At 51.4% G+C, this 18,465-nt stretch overlaps 1 protein-coding gene across 9 annotated transcripts in view; it reads left to right on the forward strand.

Moving 5' to 3' along the window:
* Positions 1–18,465, forward strand: part of TNS1 (tensin 1) — a 206,078-nt gene that overhangs the window by 13,976 nt on the left and 173,637 nt on the right. For all 9 annotated transcript variants that reach the window (XR_004053163.1, XM_030916312.1, XM_030916313.1 and 6 more), the window contains exon 3: positions 10,888–10,925. Coding sequence is in view for 8 of the 9 variants with exons in the window: in XM_030916312.1 (XP_030772172.1) it covers positions 10,888–10,925 (38 nt within the window). In the remaining variant the exon portion in view is untranslated. The remainder of the gene's footprint in view (positions 1–10,887; positions 10,926–18,465) is intronic.

The following is an 18,465-nucleotide window of genomic DNA, read 5'->3' on the forward strand; positions in this document are numbered from 1 at the left end:
ATTCCACTGTTGTCATTTCTCATGTGGGCGACTGACTCACCTTTGCCTTCTCCTGTCTCCTAACCTATTCTCAGCGACCCACCCACCACACCAGCTTCCAGTGGGACTTAAAAACATAAATCCAGTTATGTCAGCTCCTGGCTTAAAGCCTTTGGGGGTCCCTCACAATCCCCAAGACAGAGCGCAGACCTCTTTCCGCAGCTGCCAGGCCTGGTGGGCTCAGCCTTTGCCCAGCTCTCTGCCTCATGTTCCTCTGCTCCTGACTCCATGTTCAAACCATTGGTACCTCACCTGACTCCTCACTATGTTGGGCATGCCAGGCAGGCCATGCCCTTTTTGCCTGGAGCCTTTGCGCATGCGGTTTTCTCTCCCTGGCCCTTCTCTCTAGCCCCCCTCTCCACATCAAAGTCCCAGCAGGCTGGAAAGCTGGGCCTCAGAGCCCGCTGAACAATCTCTAAAGCACTTACTGCATACCAAACACTCACAGGCATGACCTCATCTGATGTTCACATCCCCCAGAAGGTGCTGGTGTCATCCCCGTTTTACAAAGGAGGAAACTGAGGCTGAGAGTGGTCACGTCGCTTGCCAAGGCACCCCGGAGCTGGCCCGAGTGAGATTTTCAGGATGTGTGCTCTCAGTGGGAGGGAAAGTGGCCAACCGGGACTTTTGCAATACCAAAATCAGCCACGTGGTGTCACCCTCCTCCCAAGAGGTCTGGCTGGGACTTGCTGGCAGTTTAGGGCTGGAGCCAGGGGAGAAGTCACAGAAGAATTGCTAGGGGTGAAGTTTTGCATTTTGTTTGCAAAACAGCCCCCCACCCTGCCCTGCGAGGATGCATAAATTAGCCTCTGGCCCTTCCCCATGGTTCCTTCCTTCCCTAGTGTCTTCCTGTCACCCCAGGGACTCCCAATATGGTGATATGGGGCAGCCTGGGGGTGGGGGCAGAAGGAAGTCCTGCCAACATTCACTGTGTGACCTTGGGCATGTCTCTGGCTGCAGTCTCTGGTGGCCCTCGCATTCCATGGCTCTAGGTTCCCCAGCTGACCTGGCCTGAGGGCTTGGGTTGAGGAGAAGATTTGACCTCATGTGAACAGCACCTCTTGCTCCCAGGGTGAGCAAGACATGTCCCTGGTTTCACCTAGATCTCAGCCTGGCCCTGCTGGTGTGAACTGGAGGGGAGGGTGGGTGGCCAGACTGGTTTGGCAGCTCTGGCTGAGCTCTGGAGGGTGGGGAGTTTGGTGGGAAGAAAGCCAGGGCTATGCTGTAGCAGGACCAGCAGGTGTCAGGACTGGGCCACGGAAGGTGCAAGGGCCAGGCCCAAATAGGGAGAAGGGAAGAAGGTTCCTGGTTCTATAGGTGACGTGTGCAGCCTCAGCAAGGGGACTGGGATCACCAGGCCTGGGAGGAGGCCGGGGCTACTGGGTTCACTGGTGGGAGATGCAGGAGTGAAGCCACTGTCTGTGCTTTGGACTCAGGAGCTCAGGATGGCACGAGGTGGATAGGTCCCCTCGCCCATCCATTCATCCACCCGTCCAGGGCCACCCGATGTGGTTGTACGGGTTTTTCCCTGTCTGAGGGGGCATGTGTGGACCAAACTCCAGCCCATGTCTGTTCACCGAGCCTGACTCAATGGGTTTGCTCTGCTCTCAGCCTTCAAGTCTTGGCTACAACATGGCAACTCTCTTGATGAGTGGCTCGGGGTGATAGGTGGGGTGGGGTGCATGGAATGTCAAGGCCCTGGATTCCCAGTCTCCATGGGACTTGCAACATTGAAGAAACTTCTGCTTGAGGCAGGGCGCAGTGAGGAAGCTCTTTTAGATTTGGAGACAGTGGGGCATTTGGCCTGTCTCCCCCTGGTTGCCTGAACCTATAGCTTGGGCTCCTCTTCCATTTCCCTCCCTCTTGCATTTCCCATTTGATGTAATACGGCCGAAGGAGGTGGGAAAGAGAGGACAGGGACCTGGGGTCTGGTCCTGGTTCTGGAAGACTCAAATATGAATAAGGCAGATAAGAAACTAAGGTGGTGGACCTGCGGGCGTCATAGATGTGCAGGCAAAGGGGTTCCACTGGACCTGTGAACCCCTGTGGACTCCTGCATATGAACCCTGTCCTGGGTGTCTGGGGGGCTGCTGTGAGGAGCATTGAGGTTCTGTGTGCCTGTAGGATAGGTCCTCGTGCTAGGGATAAAGGCTCCGTGTGAAAGATGCAGAGATAGACGAGACAACGGCAGGAGAACAGGTGCAGGGGCGTTGTTAGTGGCCTGGGCTCTATTTCTGGCCCTGCTTCTCACAGCCTCTGTGATCTTGGATAAGTCAATTAATAGCTCAGGCCTCAGTTTTCTCATCTATGATTAAGGGAACTGGACTAAGAATACTTGCTGAGGCCCTGACAGTGGGAGGGCCTGGAAAACTCCCTGGATGGAGTCTGCAGAGGTAGGATAGCTCCCTCTACGCAGGCTGCTGCTCACCTCCTCTGCACTCCGTGCAGCCATCTGGCAATCAGGAACTGAGCCGTCCTCTGGGTCAGATGCTGTGCCCGGTCCTGGTGCTGAGAGCCAGCCCCTTACCTGGGAAGACAGACACAGTCAGACAATCATGGAGCATGGTGCCAAAGCTGACACAGGTGTGTGTGTGTGTCTGTGTGTGTGGAGGGCTGTCTCTGACTCAGTAGAGACATTCTTGTCAGGCTTCAGCAGGGAAGGCATGTGCAGGTTGGGTCTTGAGGGATGTGTAGGAGTTCCTCAGTCCAAATAGTCGGCTTCCCACAGGTCCCTAGGGAAGTGTTCTATGGAAGTCCATTTGCACTTGGGGCCCCAGAGGGAGGCTGTGTGGACTCAGAGCTTTGCTCAAGGGCCCTACCTCCCACCAGGCCGAAACCCACAGGAAGAGACCAGGATGGCAGCTCAGCAGCCTGAGGGCTGCCATCGGGGCCTGATCTGGGCCCAGACTTGGATAACTTCCATTCTCAGTGCTTCTGGTGAGCCTGGAAGGGGTGACAGTCACCTGTAGTTTCCTTAGGGCAGGATGCACCTGGAAAGATGATCCATCCTTTAACCGGACAAGCCTATGCAGAAGCCGGCACCCACTGGATTTGGGGAAACCTTGTTTGTAGGAACTCTTTCTCCCTGTTACTTCAATGGGGAGCCCAGCTTCCGCCCTGTGTCTGAGGGCCTCCTTGGAACCACCAGAGGTAGCCTGGTAGGGTGGGAAGACCCTGGGTGTCTAGCCCTGGCTTGCTATTAATACCACCTGGCTGTGTGACCTCAAGTGAGATGTTTAACCTCTCTGGGTCTGGCTTTCTCTTTTCTCTAAATGAGGAGGTGAGACTAGATTAGAGGCTCTAAACTGTGTTCTGAAGGAGCTGTAAGGTTTCTGGAGGAGCTTTAGGGGCCAAAGAGGGTAAGAAAGAGATGAATCCAAGGGAGTCTTAAGGGGTCAGGGCTCTGGGACCTCTGCCCACCTCAGTCAGAGAAGCTCTGGTTTTAGGAGTTAAATCCGTCAGGAGGCAGGATCCTGTGGTGATCCTGCCCTTGATTTAGATAACCTGATTCAAATCCCCTCTCTGAGCCTTACTAGTGAGAACTTGGGCTGATTGCTCACCCCTCTCAGCTTCAGTTTCTTTAACTTTAAGATGGGACAAAAGCCGGGCGTGGTGGATCACGCCTGTAATCCTAGCACTTTGGGAGGCTGAGGCGGGCAGATCACCTGAGGTTGGGAATTTGAGACCAGCCTGACCAACATGGAGAAACCCCATCTCTACTAAAAAAAAAAAATACCAAATTAGCTGGGCATGGTGGACGTGCCTGTAATCCCAGCTGCTTGGGAGGCTGAGGCAGGAGAATCACTTGAACCTGGGAGGCGGAGGTTGTGGTGAGCCGAGATTGCGCCACTGCACTCCAGCCTAGGCAACAAGAGTGAAACTACGTCTCAAAAAAAAAAAAAAAAAAAAAAAAGTGACAAACAGCAGTACCTCCCTCATCAGGTTACTTCGGGATTAAGTGAGAATATATATATATATATATATATATATATATATATATATGTTGGACTCCAAACAGCCTGATATATAGCAAGCATTCAGTGAATCTTTCTTTTTCTTTTTTTCTTTTTTTTTCTCTGTCGCCCAGGCTGGAGTGCAGTGGCGCGATCTCAGCTCACTGCAAGCTCCGCCTCCCGGGTTCAAACAATTCTCCTGCCTCAGCCTCCCGAGTAGCTGGGACTACAGGCACCAGCCACCACGCCCGGCTAATTTTTTGTAGTTTTAGTAGAGATGGGGTTTCGCCATGTTAGCCAGGATGGTCTCGATCTCCTGACCTTGTGATTCGCCCTCCTCGGCCTCCCAAAATGCTGAGATTACAGGCATGAGCCACTGCACCCGGCCGCATTCAGTGAATCTTAACTAGAGTCATTGTGATTCCACATAGCCATCTGCTTGAGGAATTTGGCTGTAAAAATAAAAGATAAAAGTCTGAACACTACTGGATGGGATGGTCTAGAACAGGGTGTCCAATCTTTTGGCTTCCCTGCGGCCCATTGGGAAAAGAATTGTCTTGGGTCACACGTAAAGTACACTAACACTAACCACAGCTGATGAGCTAAAACACACACACACACACACACACACACACACACAAAATTTCATAATGGGGCCAGGTGCAGTGGCTCACACCTGTAATCCCAGCACTTTGGGAGGCCAAGGTGAGTGGATCATGAGGTTAGGAGTTCGAGACCAGCCTTGCCAACATGGTGAAACCCCTTCTCTACTTAGAGATACAAAAAACTTAGCCAGGTATGGTGGTGAGCACCTGTAATCCCAGCTACTTGGGAGGCTGAGGCGGGAGAATTGCTTGAACCCGGGAGGTGGAGGTTGCAGTGAGCTGAGATCACGCCAGTGCACTCCAGCCTGGGTAACAGAGCAAGACTCCATCTTGTGGGGGGGAAAAAGAGGCCAAGGTGGGAGGATCACTTGAGCCCAGGAGTTCGATACCAGCCTGGGCAACATAGCAGGACCCCATCTTTACACAAAATAAAAAAAATAAAATAGCTGGGTGTGGTGGTGCATACCTGTAGTCCCAGCTACTCCAGAGGCTGAGGTGGGAGGACCACTTGAGCCTGGGGAGGTCGAGGCTATAGTGAGCTGTGAGCACACTACTGCACTCCAGCCTGGGTGACAGATCGAGACCCTGTATCAGAAAGAAAGACTTAAAAGAAGAAAGAAAGAGTTGGGTGCATGTAAGAAACCATCTTATATGCCCCTCTGCCTTGCAAAAAAAAAAAAAAAAACTCATAATATTTTAAGAAAGTTTACAAATTTGTGTTGGGCCACATTCAAAGCCATCCTGAGCCACATGTGGCCTGCAGGCTACGGGCTGGACAAGCTTGATCTGGAAGGTTTCTTCCCGTTCTTACTTCAGAGCCACACCATGTTCCCTGACCATCCCCTGAGACACCTTGTATCAGTCAGGGTTCTCTGCAGAAACAGAACCAACAGGATATGTGTAGAAAAAAAGATATTTATTTAAGGAATTGTCTCACATGATTGTGGAGCTGTGGCAGGTTCAAAATCTGCAGGGTAGGTTGGCAGGCGGGGTACCCCTGCCTGTTGTAGTTCGAGTCCAGAGCCGTGTGCTGGCAGAATTCCTTCTTGCTTGAGGAGGTCAGTTTTCTTTATTAAGGCCTTCAACTGACCGGATGAGGCTCACCCAAATTATGGAGGGTCATGTGCTTTATTGAAAGTTTGCTGATTTAAATGTGAATCTCATCTAAAAAATAAAAACCAACCAACTTTCTCAGAAACATCCAGAACAATGTTTCGCCAAATATCTAAGTACCACGGCCTATATAAGTTGACTCAGTAAATTAGCTACCGCACACCTCCAGCCCAGGCCCTGGAAATGAAACAGCAGGGCAGGCTGAGTGACCGGTGAGCAGGCAGGTGGCCAGGCCTGTGGCTCTGGGCCGGCCAGGGAAGGAGCTGAAGGTGGACCAGGCATGCGAGTGGTTATCGCCGGGGTCAGGTGCACACTGAGGCTATGTGCTCATTTTCCGACCCAAGTCCAGGAGGAAAAGGCCATTTAGATCCCAACAATGTTGGCTTCCTGTGTTCCCGAGAGGCAGGAAGCAACCCCAGGACAGAGTACCGGCAGCCCAGCTGGGGCGGGAGCTGGGGCCAAGGGCTGGGGGTGCAGCTCTTCACCCCAGCAGAGTAATCTAAGGGTCCCTTTCCACTAAGGGGCTTTCTGCTCCCTCTCAGGCCACCACTGGGCCCTGCTGTGCAGGGGCAGTGCTGACATTGTGGCAGAGAGGGGCTCCTGGGGCTCCATGGAGCTCTGGTTGGACAGGGTCACTGGTTCAGGAGGGTGCATGGGTGAGTTTGTAATTTTGGGGCCTTCTGAAGGAGCTGGGAGGTCATGATCTGCTCAGGTGGGGCCCATCCTGACATGTGTATCTGTGGAAGATTCAGGAGAGGAGAAGGCTGGGGTTTTCCTGCTCTTGTTCCTCCCTGTGTGTCCCCATCCTTCTGATGAGAAGTGGTACCTGTGGAGTGAGCATCCCTGTCACTCACAGACTGGTCCCTGTCACTCATAGACTGGCTGTCTCCCCAGCAGTATCTGATGTTCCCAGGGTTGGAACCTGGGTTTTTCCCCTTTCTCTGTTGAAGGGAGGAAGAGGTGGGTGGCAATGGTGGTGGGGGGTGTCTTAGTTGGGCTGTTACAGAATACCTTAGCCTCTTAAGAGTTACTTTCTGGAACACAATGACTAATTACTTGGTAGAGTAAGGGAAGTGAGGAAGGAGTTAAAGCGAGGGTTTGTAGGCACCAAGGGGCAAGGTACGACCCAGAAGATGGCCTCTGGCCTTGGTTCCCAGCATCCGCTACCTTTGGCTCTTGCATTCTGATGGGTCTTGTGTTCTGATATCAGTGATCTAGTACTGCATAAAAAATTACCCATGAACTTAGTGGTTTAAAATAAATATAAGCTGGGTACCATAGTTAACTCCTGTAATCCTAGCACTTTTGGAAGCCTAGGCAGAAGGATTGCTCGAGCTCAGGAGTTCGAGACCAGCCTGGACAAATGGCAAAAACCCCTCTCTACAAAAAAATGCAAGAATTAGCAGGGCATGGTGGCACATGCCTGTAGTCCTAGCTGCTTAGGAGGCTGAAGTGGGAGGATCGCTTGAGTCTGGTAGATGGAGCTTGCAGTGAACTGAGATTGTGCCACTGCACTGTAGCCTGGGTGACAGAGCAGTGCAAGACCATGTCTAAAAAAAAAAACAAAAAAAAAAAAAAGAAAAAAGAAAAAATCAAAATTATTATTCCACATGGTTTCCACGGCTCAGGAATTCATGAGTGACTTGGTTGGGTGGGTGGTTCTGGCTCGGAGTGTCTTATAAAAGGTGCAGTCAAGATGTCACTGGGGCCGTATTCATCTGAAGGCCTGACTGGGGCCTTATGTTACCACATGGCTCACTTAATGTTGTCAAGCTGGGGCTGGCTATTGGCAGGAGGCCTCAGCCCCTCACCACATGGCCCTCTCCATAGGGCTGCTTGAGTGTTCTCATGACATGGTCACTGGCCCAGAGCAAATGATCCAACAGACCAAGGCTGAAGTCAAAGTGTCTTTTATGGTTTAGCCTCAGAAGTCACACACTGTCATTTCTATAATATCTGACTGATTATATAAATCAGCCCTATTTAGTGTGGAGGGGACTACAGAAGGGTATGAGTAGCAGAGGCAAGAAATATTGGCAGCTACCTGCAAGGCTGGTTGCCACAGTTTCCCTTTCTGCAACCCATCTGAATATTTCATCGATCTGAAAGTGAGAGACCAGCAGACTGGCAGGCCTAAACTTGAGATTACAGCAAGAGGGATACAAGTTAGAGAGAAGGACATACTGTCCGTTGGGAAGAGATGTGAGACAGGTGAACAGGCATGCATAGGGGGCTTCCCTGGAAGAAACTCAGCAAGCGGGCCTCCTTGGGGTTGGAGGCGGATGCTTCTGCAGGTGTCAATATTCATTCATGGGGGCTTGGCCAAGCCTGCCCTGCTTGGCATCTGCCACTTGCTTTCAGTTTGCTAAGCTTTTGTCTTCTGGGCTGGGAGCTGGAGTGGGGGTGGTCTTCCCTCGTTCTCCTCTGTAGAGCTGCCAAGGACAAGCTTTCTGCATTCCAGTGTGCAGGAAGCACTCAGCATAGCGTATTGCAATTACCTGATGATTTCTCCATTTGCCTCCTCACTTGAGGGCATTTGCTGAGTGTGTGCCCACTGTGTGACAGGCAGGGCTGCCCTGTACAGTCATGCAGGCCATGTGCTGCCAAGGGTGCCTACCCGAGACAGCACAGGAGTCAGCCCACCCTTTGCCTACCAAGCCATGCATCTTGGCACAGGGCCGATCTGCCTGGAGAAAGGGCACCTTCTTACCATTTCCACAAAGACACTGTGCATGAACCCAGCTGTGTGTGCCCGGGGCTGCTCTGCCCAGAGGGTGGGCCTCCTTCTAGTTTGAACAAAGATGTTGTATGGTCTCGTGGGCCTGAAGCAGACATTGTTCTAGCTGCTGGGGCTATGGTACGAAGGAGAAAGGCATGCTCCCTGCCCTCCCGAGTGTAGTGTGGGGAGATAGACTAGAGAGAAGTTACCCAGGGCAACTTGAGAAAATAACCAGGGTGCTGAAAAAGAATAATTGGAAAGCTGCTCTAATTTGAGTGGTCAGGGGAGGCCTCTTTGAGGAGATGACTTTGGGGGGATTCCCGAAGGATAAGAGGGATTCAGTCCAGGGAACGATGGGGTGCTGGGGTGAGGGGGAGTGTTCCAAGCAGCTGACACAGCAAGTGCCAAGGCCCTGAGGCACTCTGGGAACTGTCAGAGTGTGGAGCATGCTGGAGGGAGGTGAAGTCCAGCCCCTATTGTGTCCCTCATGTCTAGACTGGGTGGATACTTAGAGACTCCTTTTTGGTTGGACATGAGACATTGAGGTGGCGGTCTACAGCTCAGGAACGATCTGAGAGTGGGGGGACATGACTAAATGGGGGTGCGTGTAAACCTCAGGGGAGACCTTCAGACAGGTCCAACTCAGCAAACATTTATTAAGCCTCGCCTGTGTACCAGGCTCCTCCTTCCTTCCCTCCCTCCCTCCCTCCCTCCCTCCCTCCTTCTCTCTCTCTCTCTCTCTCCCCCCCGCCATGTGTGTGTAGGAGAGAGAGAGAGGCAGGTCCCCCAGAAAGGAGCATACATTGTCAGACCCACAAAGGGGAAGTTTCCCCTATTTGGATGGGGTGGAGAAGGAGAGGCTGCTGGTGTCCAAAAGGGAACACCTTTGCAAAGGAAGGGAGTTGCTACCCGGGCTGGTGGGGGTGCTGAGGGAGAGGGAGAAGCAGAAAGGTCAGAGGGACGGTAACGCTTGTGTGGCTGACGGGGGAGGGGGAGTATGTCCTGCTATGGCCAGGGTGGAGATGTCCCTGAGCTGGGTTGGGTGGCTGGTGGGGTCAGGAAAGCTTTGCTCAGCACCGGTGAGTCACAGGCCTGGGCTGGGCCAGGACTAGGTTCTGAGAGAAGATCCCATGTTAGGGTCAGTGGCCAAGGTCCCTTTCCAGGCACCACCCAGTGTGCCTCCCAGCTTCTCCCTCTTCCCCATTCCCAGCCCCTTTTGCCTCAGACAAATCAGAAGAAGCCTTAGTGTGGGGAACCCCGGAGCCTCTTTGGGCTGCTCCTGGTCCTCGTCTGTGCCTCAACCTCCCTTTCTGCCCTCTGCTGAGAATTAGGCTGGTTCAAAGCTGGAAGGGGGTGGGGTACAGTAGATCTAGGAGAAGGAGGTGGAAGGCTGTGGTCCTGGGCTGTGGCTGTTCAGGATTTGGAGTCAGGGTACTCCCCTACCTCCCCCTCCCCATTTCTCTAACCAGAGTTCCTAACCCCCCAGCCTTAGCAGGTCCTGGGCAGCCAACAAGACCCAAAGCAGTGCAGAACCCAGAAGACCCCTCACCCACCCATGAGATCTGCAGGGAGGTCATCAAATCCCTTGGTGGAGTCCCAGAGCCCTGGTGGTGGGGCAGCAGGGCTGGGGACATTCCAGGCCTTGGGAACCTTATAGGAAATTTGATTCCAGCTTCTGGTAATGGGAAGAAGAGCAAGTCCTGTATGTGTGTGTGTGTGTGTATGTGTGTGTGTGTTTCAAGTCATGCACATGAAGTTTATGTGAGCATCTGTTCACATGTCTGTGTCCACAAATCTGTGTCAGGCTGCATCTAAGGGTGTCCCACAAAATTGTGTGTGTTGGTGCCCTGGGTCAGGGGTCTTCTTGGATGAATCTGTGTGTGAGGCTGTGTGTGTGTGCACGGATGGCTGTGTGGATGGGTGGGAGTGGTTCTGGGTGAGTGTGTGTGTGTGGGTGTAATGTGTATATGCCTGGACCCTCCCCTGGATTCTGAATTGGGTCTGTGTGTCTGCCTCTGGGGCAGAGTAAGTGTGATTGTGGTTTGTGATGTCGTCTGCCTGCCTGGTGTGTGTGTAAGGCGAGAAGGCCCCCCTTATTCCTTGGTGGGGCTGGCGTGGGGCCCGGGTCCCGGCTACCTCTGCCCCTGGCAGGGGTCCAGTGGGGGACCCCCCCTTGCTCCCCCCACCTTCCCGCACTCGGAGAGGCTCTGGCGCTGGGAGCCCCCTGCCTCCCCGGCCGCGGGTCCGCAGTCCCGGGCGCTCCCGCCCCGCAGGCCCGGCAGCCGCTCCCCTCCGTCCCCTCCCTCTCTCCCTCTCTCCTTCCCTCCGTCCCTCCTTCCCTCCTTCCCTCCTTCCCTCCCGAGCGCGGATTGCGGGCTGGGGTGGGAGGAGATTTCGCGGAGTTTCCATTTCATACCTCGCGGCTAAAACTTTCTTTCTGTGTCTCGCCCTCTTGCAGTCTGCAGCTTCTCCTGTCATCGGAAATGCCAGGCCAAGGTAAGAGGCCGCGGGCTGGCGGGCCCGGGAGGACTTGGGACAGGCCTGACTCGGGGTCCCAGACTGCAGCGGGGGCGCCTGAGGGGCGGGGGCGGTGCCCGGGGCGTCACTCCTCCTCTCTTTGTTTATGCAAAGCGCCTGGGCCTGGCAGCGGGCGCAGGTCAAGGTGAAGGCGAAGGCCCGGGGGCGGCGGCAGGGGCAGGCTGGGGAGTCGGGGGATCTGGGTTGGGGGCGCGGCGCGCAATCTGGGCGGTTACTGGGGGTGTCTGGTGGGGACCGAGCTCCGAGGGAGCGGCCTTTCAAGGTGTTTCTGCTGGTTCTCAAGGGGGAGAGGGGAAGGGGGAGGGGATCCATTTCAGTTACCCCGGGCCGCGCAAAGCCCCAGTTGGCCCAATTTGGCCAAACTAGAAAACCTCAGTGTCCACAGGCACAGGACCCCGAGGGCAGGAGAAGCGGGTGGGTGGCCTAAGTGGAGAATGAGGGCGGGGGTCAGGATTGGCTGGTCTGGAACCCCCTGAGAGACTGTCCCTTCCTCTTTATTGGCCAGGTCTCCTTTTGGTCCTCAGTTTCCCCATGAATATTTCCTGGCTGGTCTTGGTGAGAGAGGGAAACTGAGGCAAGAGGACTGGAGGAATTGCTGGGCCCTGGTTGGTCAGGCTGGCTCAGCCCCTGATGTATCCACTGAGGTTTGGACCCAGGAGTCATATATCAGCTTCTTGGAATAACAGGGGGTGGGGGATCCGCACCAAGATGGATTATGAGTTTGGGAAGGAAATGGTTCTGTCCAATGGGCTCAGCTCTGTCGGGGGGGTGGAAACGGCATTCCTTGCCTTTCGCTTGCAGCAAATGTCTGCACCTTCTCCCATCGTTGCTTGTAACCCTCCTTGCCCTTTCACTCCCTGCGTTTGCTCTTCATATTTGATCTTTCAAGGAATTCAGGGAGTAGGAGAAGATGCTTCCAAAAGGAGCATTCATTGAGCAGTTGGGGACCTGTATCTGGTGCATTTCATGCTTAGCTTCTTATTAGCTGGGTGGCCTTGGGCAAGTTATGTACCTCTGTGAGCCTCTGTTTCATCCTCAAGGAAATGGGAATAAGAAGCCTACCTCATAAAGTTGTTACGAGAATTCAATGAGATAATGTATGTGAAGTGCCCAGCCCAGTGCCTGGCATAGGGTGGGTGCTCAAAAATGTCGTGACTGATGCTCAGCTACTAGGAACTTGGAGGGACAAGTGTTACCTTGGGGAAGGGGTGCTAATGGATCAAGCAGGTCTGGGAGGAATCTTCCTCCAAAGAAACTTTACTTAAGCCAAGCACACACCTTGCTGGAGGGCGTCTCCATCTGTAGACTCCAGCTGGGAATGCTCCCCTTGCAGAGGTGCAGAGGGCCTGGCTTGCAGCAGGTACCTCCATGCAGTGAGTTTTCTGCCCCCTCCCTTGTCTTCTGCTTTCCTGCAGCCTCTCTCAGCCTGTTCTCCCCTGGATGGAGAGTACGTTTCTGCTTCTCCTTCCACCTCCCTCCTTGTTCTGTTTATCCAGAGCAGAGTTTTTTTGCCTTAAACACCAGAACTTTCCAGTTTTCTTGCTCTTCCCCAGTCTACCCCTTCTTACTGCCCTTCCTGCAACCTTTTCTCTTAATAGCAATGAACGTTTGTACAGTGCTTTGGATCTTAGACAGCATTTCACACGCATTATCAGACTTTGTTCTTTTAATTCCTTTAGAGCATAAAACATTAGCCAAAAGATCCTGTTATTTTACAGATGAGGAAACTGAGACGCCCCAGGTTGAGTGACATCCCCAAGGTGTCCCAGTGTAATTCTTCACCTGCTCTCTGTCCCTGGGCCTTTGTGCTTCCTTCTCCTCATCCCTCACTGCCTACTGGCATGCATTTCTCCATCCTTGCCTGCCACTCCTCCTTTTTCTTTCCATCTCTTGACAGCAGCAGGATACATTTAGGGAGGATAAGGGGATAAACTTACGGGCAGTGAAGGATCTGATTATGGAAGATGGGTGGCCCAGAGAGGCCCAGAAAGATGTGACAGATGGCCCCTTGTCATGCAGTAGCCTTGTGCATGGGAGCAGGCAAATACCAAAGATGACTTTTTGGGGGCATAGCCTACTTCAGGAGTCTCACGTGTGCTAAGGGCTCAGAATGCACCAGGCTGCAGCAGTCCTGCTCTGCCCTGCTCAAGGAGGCCACCTAAGTGGAGGAGAGGGTATACTGGCAAGGCAGTAACTGGAGAGACAGATGGGCTTTGTATAGGAGTTTCCTCTATAGGGAATGGGACCCACTGATGGTGAGCGCTCCACCCAGCTGGTGGGTCTCTCCCTGAAACCACAGCTCTTACTGCTGCCCTGCCTTTTTCTCCTGCTGGGAAGGGCAGCGGGAGCCACAGAGCCACAGCAGAGCTCTATACTATGGATTTTATAGCCTTGTCAACTTGGAGGTCATCTTGTCCATCCCCTGCTTCCAGGCAGGATGCATTAATGAATGTCTAGTAATCTCCTTCCATGAGCCAAATGCTGTTCCAAGTGAACAGATAGAGAAAGTCTTGGCCCTCATGGGTCTTGCAATAGGGGAGACAGGCACTAAATAGGCAAGCAAGTTTTGAAGTGAATGAGCTGGAGCAACGGGTTAGAGAAGAATTCTGCTAATGTAGCCCAGGAAGACTCCTTGGAGGAAGAGATGTGTGAGGTGGGACCCAGATGATGATGTAGGGGAGGAGAAAGAGCAGGTGCAAAGGCCCTGAGGTGAGAGGAGCTTGTTACACTTGAAAGAGGGCTGGAGAGTAGTGAGTGCTGGGGAGTTTGGGCCTGAGGGACACGATTGGATTTCCACTCTGAGAAGGCCACTCTGGCCTTGAGCAGGCACCAGGATGGGAGTAGGGACATGGGCCAAGAGGCCACTGGTGTTGCCTACTCGAGAGAGCCTGGTGGCTTAGTCCATGGTGCTCGCCAGAAAGGCAGTGAGGAGGGGCTGGGTCTGGGATGCCTTCTGAGGGAGAGCTGGAGCCTCACTGAACCATTGGATGTTGGGCGTGAGAGTGGGAGTGGGCTTAAAGATGACTCCCAGGTTTTGGCCTGGGAAATTGGGTGCACATGGTTTCACTTACTGAGATAGATGAGGTGTGTGAGAAATTTCTAGGAAAGACGGCTCCAGGGTTTCAGCTTTGCTTGGTCTCCTTTCACAGTACCACCATGCACTTGGGGTTTCTTGCTGATGTTGGTCCTTCCCTATTCAGGCTGCTCTAGCCACTCCTCCGGTAAGTGGCTGCTTCCTATTGCCTTCACACACCACCCTCAGACTGTTCCTGCAGCACGAAGCGATGGTTCTGGCAGGGGCTGTGTTATGTATACGGAGTGATATAGTGTAATAAATGGCCCCCAGATTTAGTAGCTTAAAATAGCATCAAACACTTATTATCTCATAATAATAAATGTTTTGGGGGGTCAGGATGTTGGGAGTGGCTTAGCTGACTGGTTCTGACTAGGGGTCTCTCATGGGGTTGCAGTTGAGATGTTGGCTGGGGCTACAGTCTTCTCAAGGCCTGACGGGCTGAAGGATCATTTTCTAAGGTGGTTCTGTCATGTGGCTATCAAGTTGGGATTGGCTGTTGCCAGGTAGCCTCAGTTGCTTGCCACACGAACCTCTCCATAGGGCTGCTTGAGTGTCCTTACAACATGGTGGCTGGTTTCCCAAGAGTGAATGAATGATTCAAGAGAGAGCAAGGCAGAACCCACATTGTCTTTTATACACTATCCTTGGAAGACACACTGTTATTTCTGCAATATCCTGTTGGTTACATAGGTCAGCCTTATTCAGTGTGGAAAGAATCTACATAAGGGCTTGAATACCATGAGGCAAGAATCAGTGGGGGCCATCTTGGAGGGTGACACTACAGATGCCCAGAGACACGGCAATGCAGACCTGGCAGCTAGGAGGCCATGGGAGTGTTGGGAAGGGCAGGGTACAGGAATCAGACCTACTTGGGTTTGAACTCTACCCCTGCTGCCTTCCAGATATGTGAGCTGGGTTGCAGAGGATTAAATGCACATTGGCATATAGTAGGCACCTTTCTCCTTTCTTGGAACAATAGTCAAAACCTGGAAAGAATCGCAGATATTTTGTGCCCAGCTCTCTGCCACTTGGACGTGCTTGAGAGAAAATGCTCCTGCTGGTAGAGGTAGAGCCTCAGTACCGGCTCACAGTCAGTGTTATCTATGTGTTGATTGCCCATCGGAAGGCTGAGAGCTAGGTTCCACCCCAGCTTCCTGAATAGTACCTAGTCCATAGTAGGAGTGCCAATAAAAGGATAGAAGGATGGAATAAAGGAATTTTGAGAAACAAGTCTTTCCTTTCTGGGGAGAGGCCGAGGGGATGGAGGAAAGCAGGAGAGAAGTAGCAGCAAAATCACTTTAAATACCCCTCCTAAAAGCCTTCCTACCTCCCGACACAGAGGGTGCTCCAAATAATAATTCTAATCATATTCTTTTTTCTAATTGGGGTATAATTCACACTCAATTATACAAAACTCAAATGTACATTCTGAGAGATTTGTACATACATGAGAACCAGATCATGATCTAGAACATTCCCAGCACCCAAAAAGCAACCCTTATGTTCCTTCAAGTCAATATGCCCCAAAGGTAATTGCTATCTTTACCTGTATCATCAGAGATCAGTTTTGCTTGTTCTTGAATGTTCATTGAAATGGAATCACACAGTATGTTTGCTTTTGTGTCTGGCGTATTTCGCTCAGCATTATGTCTGGGAGGCTCATCGTGTTCTTGCGGGTTGCAGGAGCTCATTCTTTTTAATTGCTATGTTGTATTCCATTATGTGAAGAAACCACAATGTATTTATCCATTCCACTGTTGATTACCATTTGGGTTCTTTCCAGTTTGGGACTGTTAGGAGCAGACCTGCTATGAACTCTTAGTCACCTCTGTCTACACAGAACTTTGTAATCTACAACATGTTTCCCTCGTCTTTGCAGTTCTGTGAGGTGGGCAGGGCTCACGGTGGCCCCATTGTACAGATCCGACATCCAGGCCCCATGATGGTGGCCAGCTTGGCTAATGGCACCTTGGCATAGGGGCTTTGGATGTGATTCTGGTCTGCTCGGGGTTAAATGGGCAGGGAGCAGGTGAGGAGAGAGAACAAGAGTGAAAGCATCAGACACTGGAGAGAGGGGCCTGGGTCAGAGCCAGGAATCTTACTGTAGTTCATGGAAACCCCATTCTCCAGCCCTCCCACTACATCTCCTGAAGGAAGTGAGTTCCCAGTCTCCCTTAGTTCCCACCGTTACACCTCGTTGGGATCCTTATCTGTCCCCAGTTGTTTCTCTCCTGTTGAGGATTTAAAATGAATGGCCCAGGACTTGTCTTCCAATTTTTTTTTTTTTTTTCCAGAGACTGGATCTCACTCTGTTGCCCAGGGCAGAGTGCAGTGGTGTGGTCACGATTCACTGCAGCCTCGATTTCATGGGCTCAAGCCATCCTCAGTCCTCCCAGCTCAGACTCCCAAGTCTGAGCTGGGACTGCAAAGTGTGCCACCATACCTGGCAAATTTTTTTTTTTTTTTTTTTTTACTTTTTGTAGAAATGGGGCTCACCATGTTGCTCAGGCTGGTCTTGAACTCCTGGGCTCAAGTGATCTGGCTGCCTTGGCCTCCCAAAGTGCTGAGATTACAGGCATGAGCCACCACACCCTGCCTACCTTCCACTTTTATGTTAGCACATGTGCTGTATGTATTAGCAGCTTTTCTTCCATTTCTCTTTTTTCTTCTGTCCCCTGCTGTATGACTCCATAACTTTCAAATAAGTTTTATTTATATGTTTATTATTTTAAGTAGACTTTTAATTTTAGAATAGTCTTAGGTTTACAGAAAAGTTGCAAAGGATAGTACAGAAAGTTCCTGGGTGGCAAACACCCAGTTTCCCCTAGCCCCTGGATACATTTTGAAAAATGCTTTCCTCCCTGCTGATCTTCACTCCTTGTTTTGAAATAGCAGTTTCAGTTGACAACAGCAGCGTCTTCCAGCCAAATACTCTTTGTCCACTGCAGGTCAAGACAAGAGTTCAGTGAAAAGACCAGGCAGCTGCTGGGCAGGCAGATGGCCCAGGCCTCAGCCTCTTGGGCGGCTCTTTCTTACCCACTGGCTTCCTTCCTTGGCTCTGTTACCTCTTTCCAGGCCCTGTAACTTTCCTGTCCCAAGTACCAACTGAGGCGGAGGGAGGAGGCTGCAGCAACAACTTGGTCTCCTCCCCTGTACCAAAAAAGCTTAAATCTCATCCTTTAAGCTTGAAAGGAAAGGAAATCCCATAATTAACCCCCACCTTTCAGTCTCATTGCGCATTACCTTTCCTGCTAGTCTTGTAAACACACCTGCAGCCTTCTTTTACAGTTAGGCTGGAGGCTTGTATTCTCCTCTACCATAAATACCTGGGTGGGAGGAGGTTCATGGCCCCAGGACCCATCGATGGCTCTGAGCTTAGTGGAGTGTTTAAGCTCTTTGACTTTGGAGACAGGCTCAAGTTTAAATCCCAGCTGCATCAATAACTAGCTGTGTGATCTTGGGCAAGTTATCGAACCTCTCTGGGCCCCAGCTTCCTCATCTGTAACATGGTGATTCCAGTAGTACTTATCTTGCAGAGCTCTTGTGAGTGCTGGGAATGGTAACCCTACTAAAATACTAAGCTCAAAACTCACTTGTTAAAAAGTTGCTAACATGTGTTTATTATTTTGTATTCTTCTGGCCTTCTACCTCCTGTAAGGTGGAGAGAATCTGAGAGATCAACAAAGTTTTCTGCGGGCAGTGGTGTGAAGACTAGATAGACATTGCTTTTGTTTTTCCTTCTTTTCTCTCTCTCCATTATCAAGGAAGAGTGAGGAAATTCTATAGGCAAATATAGTATATCTTTTGCTTGTTCTCCTGCCGTATGGCCCCTGAGATCTCTAGCAGTGGTTTGAAGTCTTGTCTGCACAGTAGAATCACTTGGGTGCTTTAAGAAAACCAATGTCTGTATTCTACTCCCTGGAGATTCTGATTTAATTAGTTTTGGCTATGACCTGACCTGGGCATTGGGATTTTTAAAAGTGGTAACCAGTGGTGGGAATGTAAAATGGTACAACCACTTTAGAAACAGTTTGTCCATTTCTTATAAAATTCAACATACACTTGCTGTGTGACCCAGAAATTCCACTCCAAGATATTTATATGAGAGAAGTAAACACATGTCTGTAAAAAGACTTGTTCACAAACTACTCATAGCAGCTTTATTTCCAATAGCCCCTAACTGGAACGAACCTTAATATTCAATGACAGGTGAATGGATAAAGAAATTGTGATGTCATAGTACAGTGGGATACTACACTGCAATAGAAAGGAATGATCTATGCGCAACGGTGTGGATGAACCTCTAAAACATCGTGCTGAAAGAAGCCAGACACAAAAGGGGCACATACTGGGTGATTTCCTTTTAATGCATTTTGGAAAAGACAAATCGCTAGTGATAGAGCAGATTAGTAGTTCCCTGGA

Source organism: Rhinopithecus roxellana, chromosome 14, assembly GCF_007565055.1.
Source record: "Rhinopithecus roxellana isolate Shanxi Qingling chromosome 14, ASM756505v1, whole genome shotgun sequence".
NCBI lineage: Eukaryota > Metazoa > Chordata > Mammalia > Primates > Cercopithecidae > Rhinopithecus > Rhinopithecus roxellana.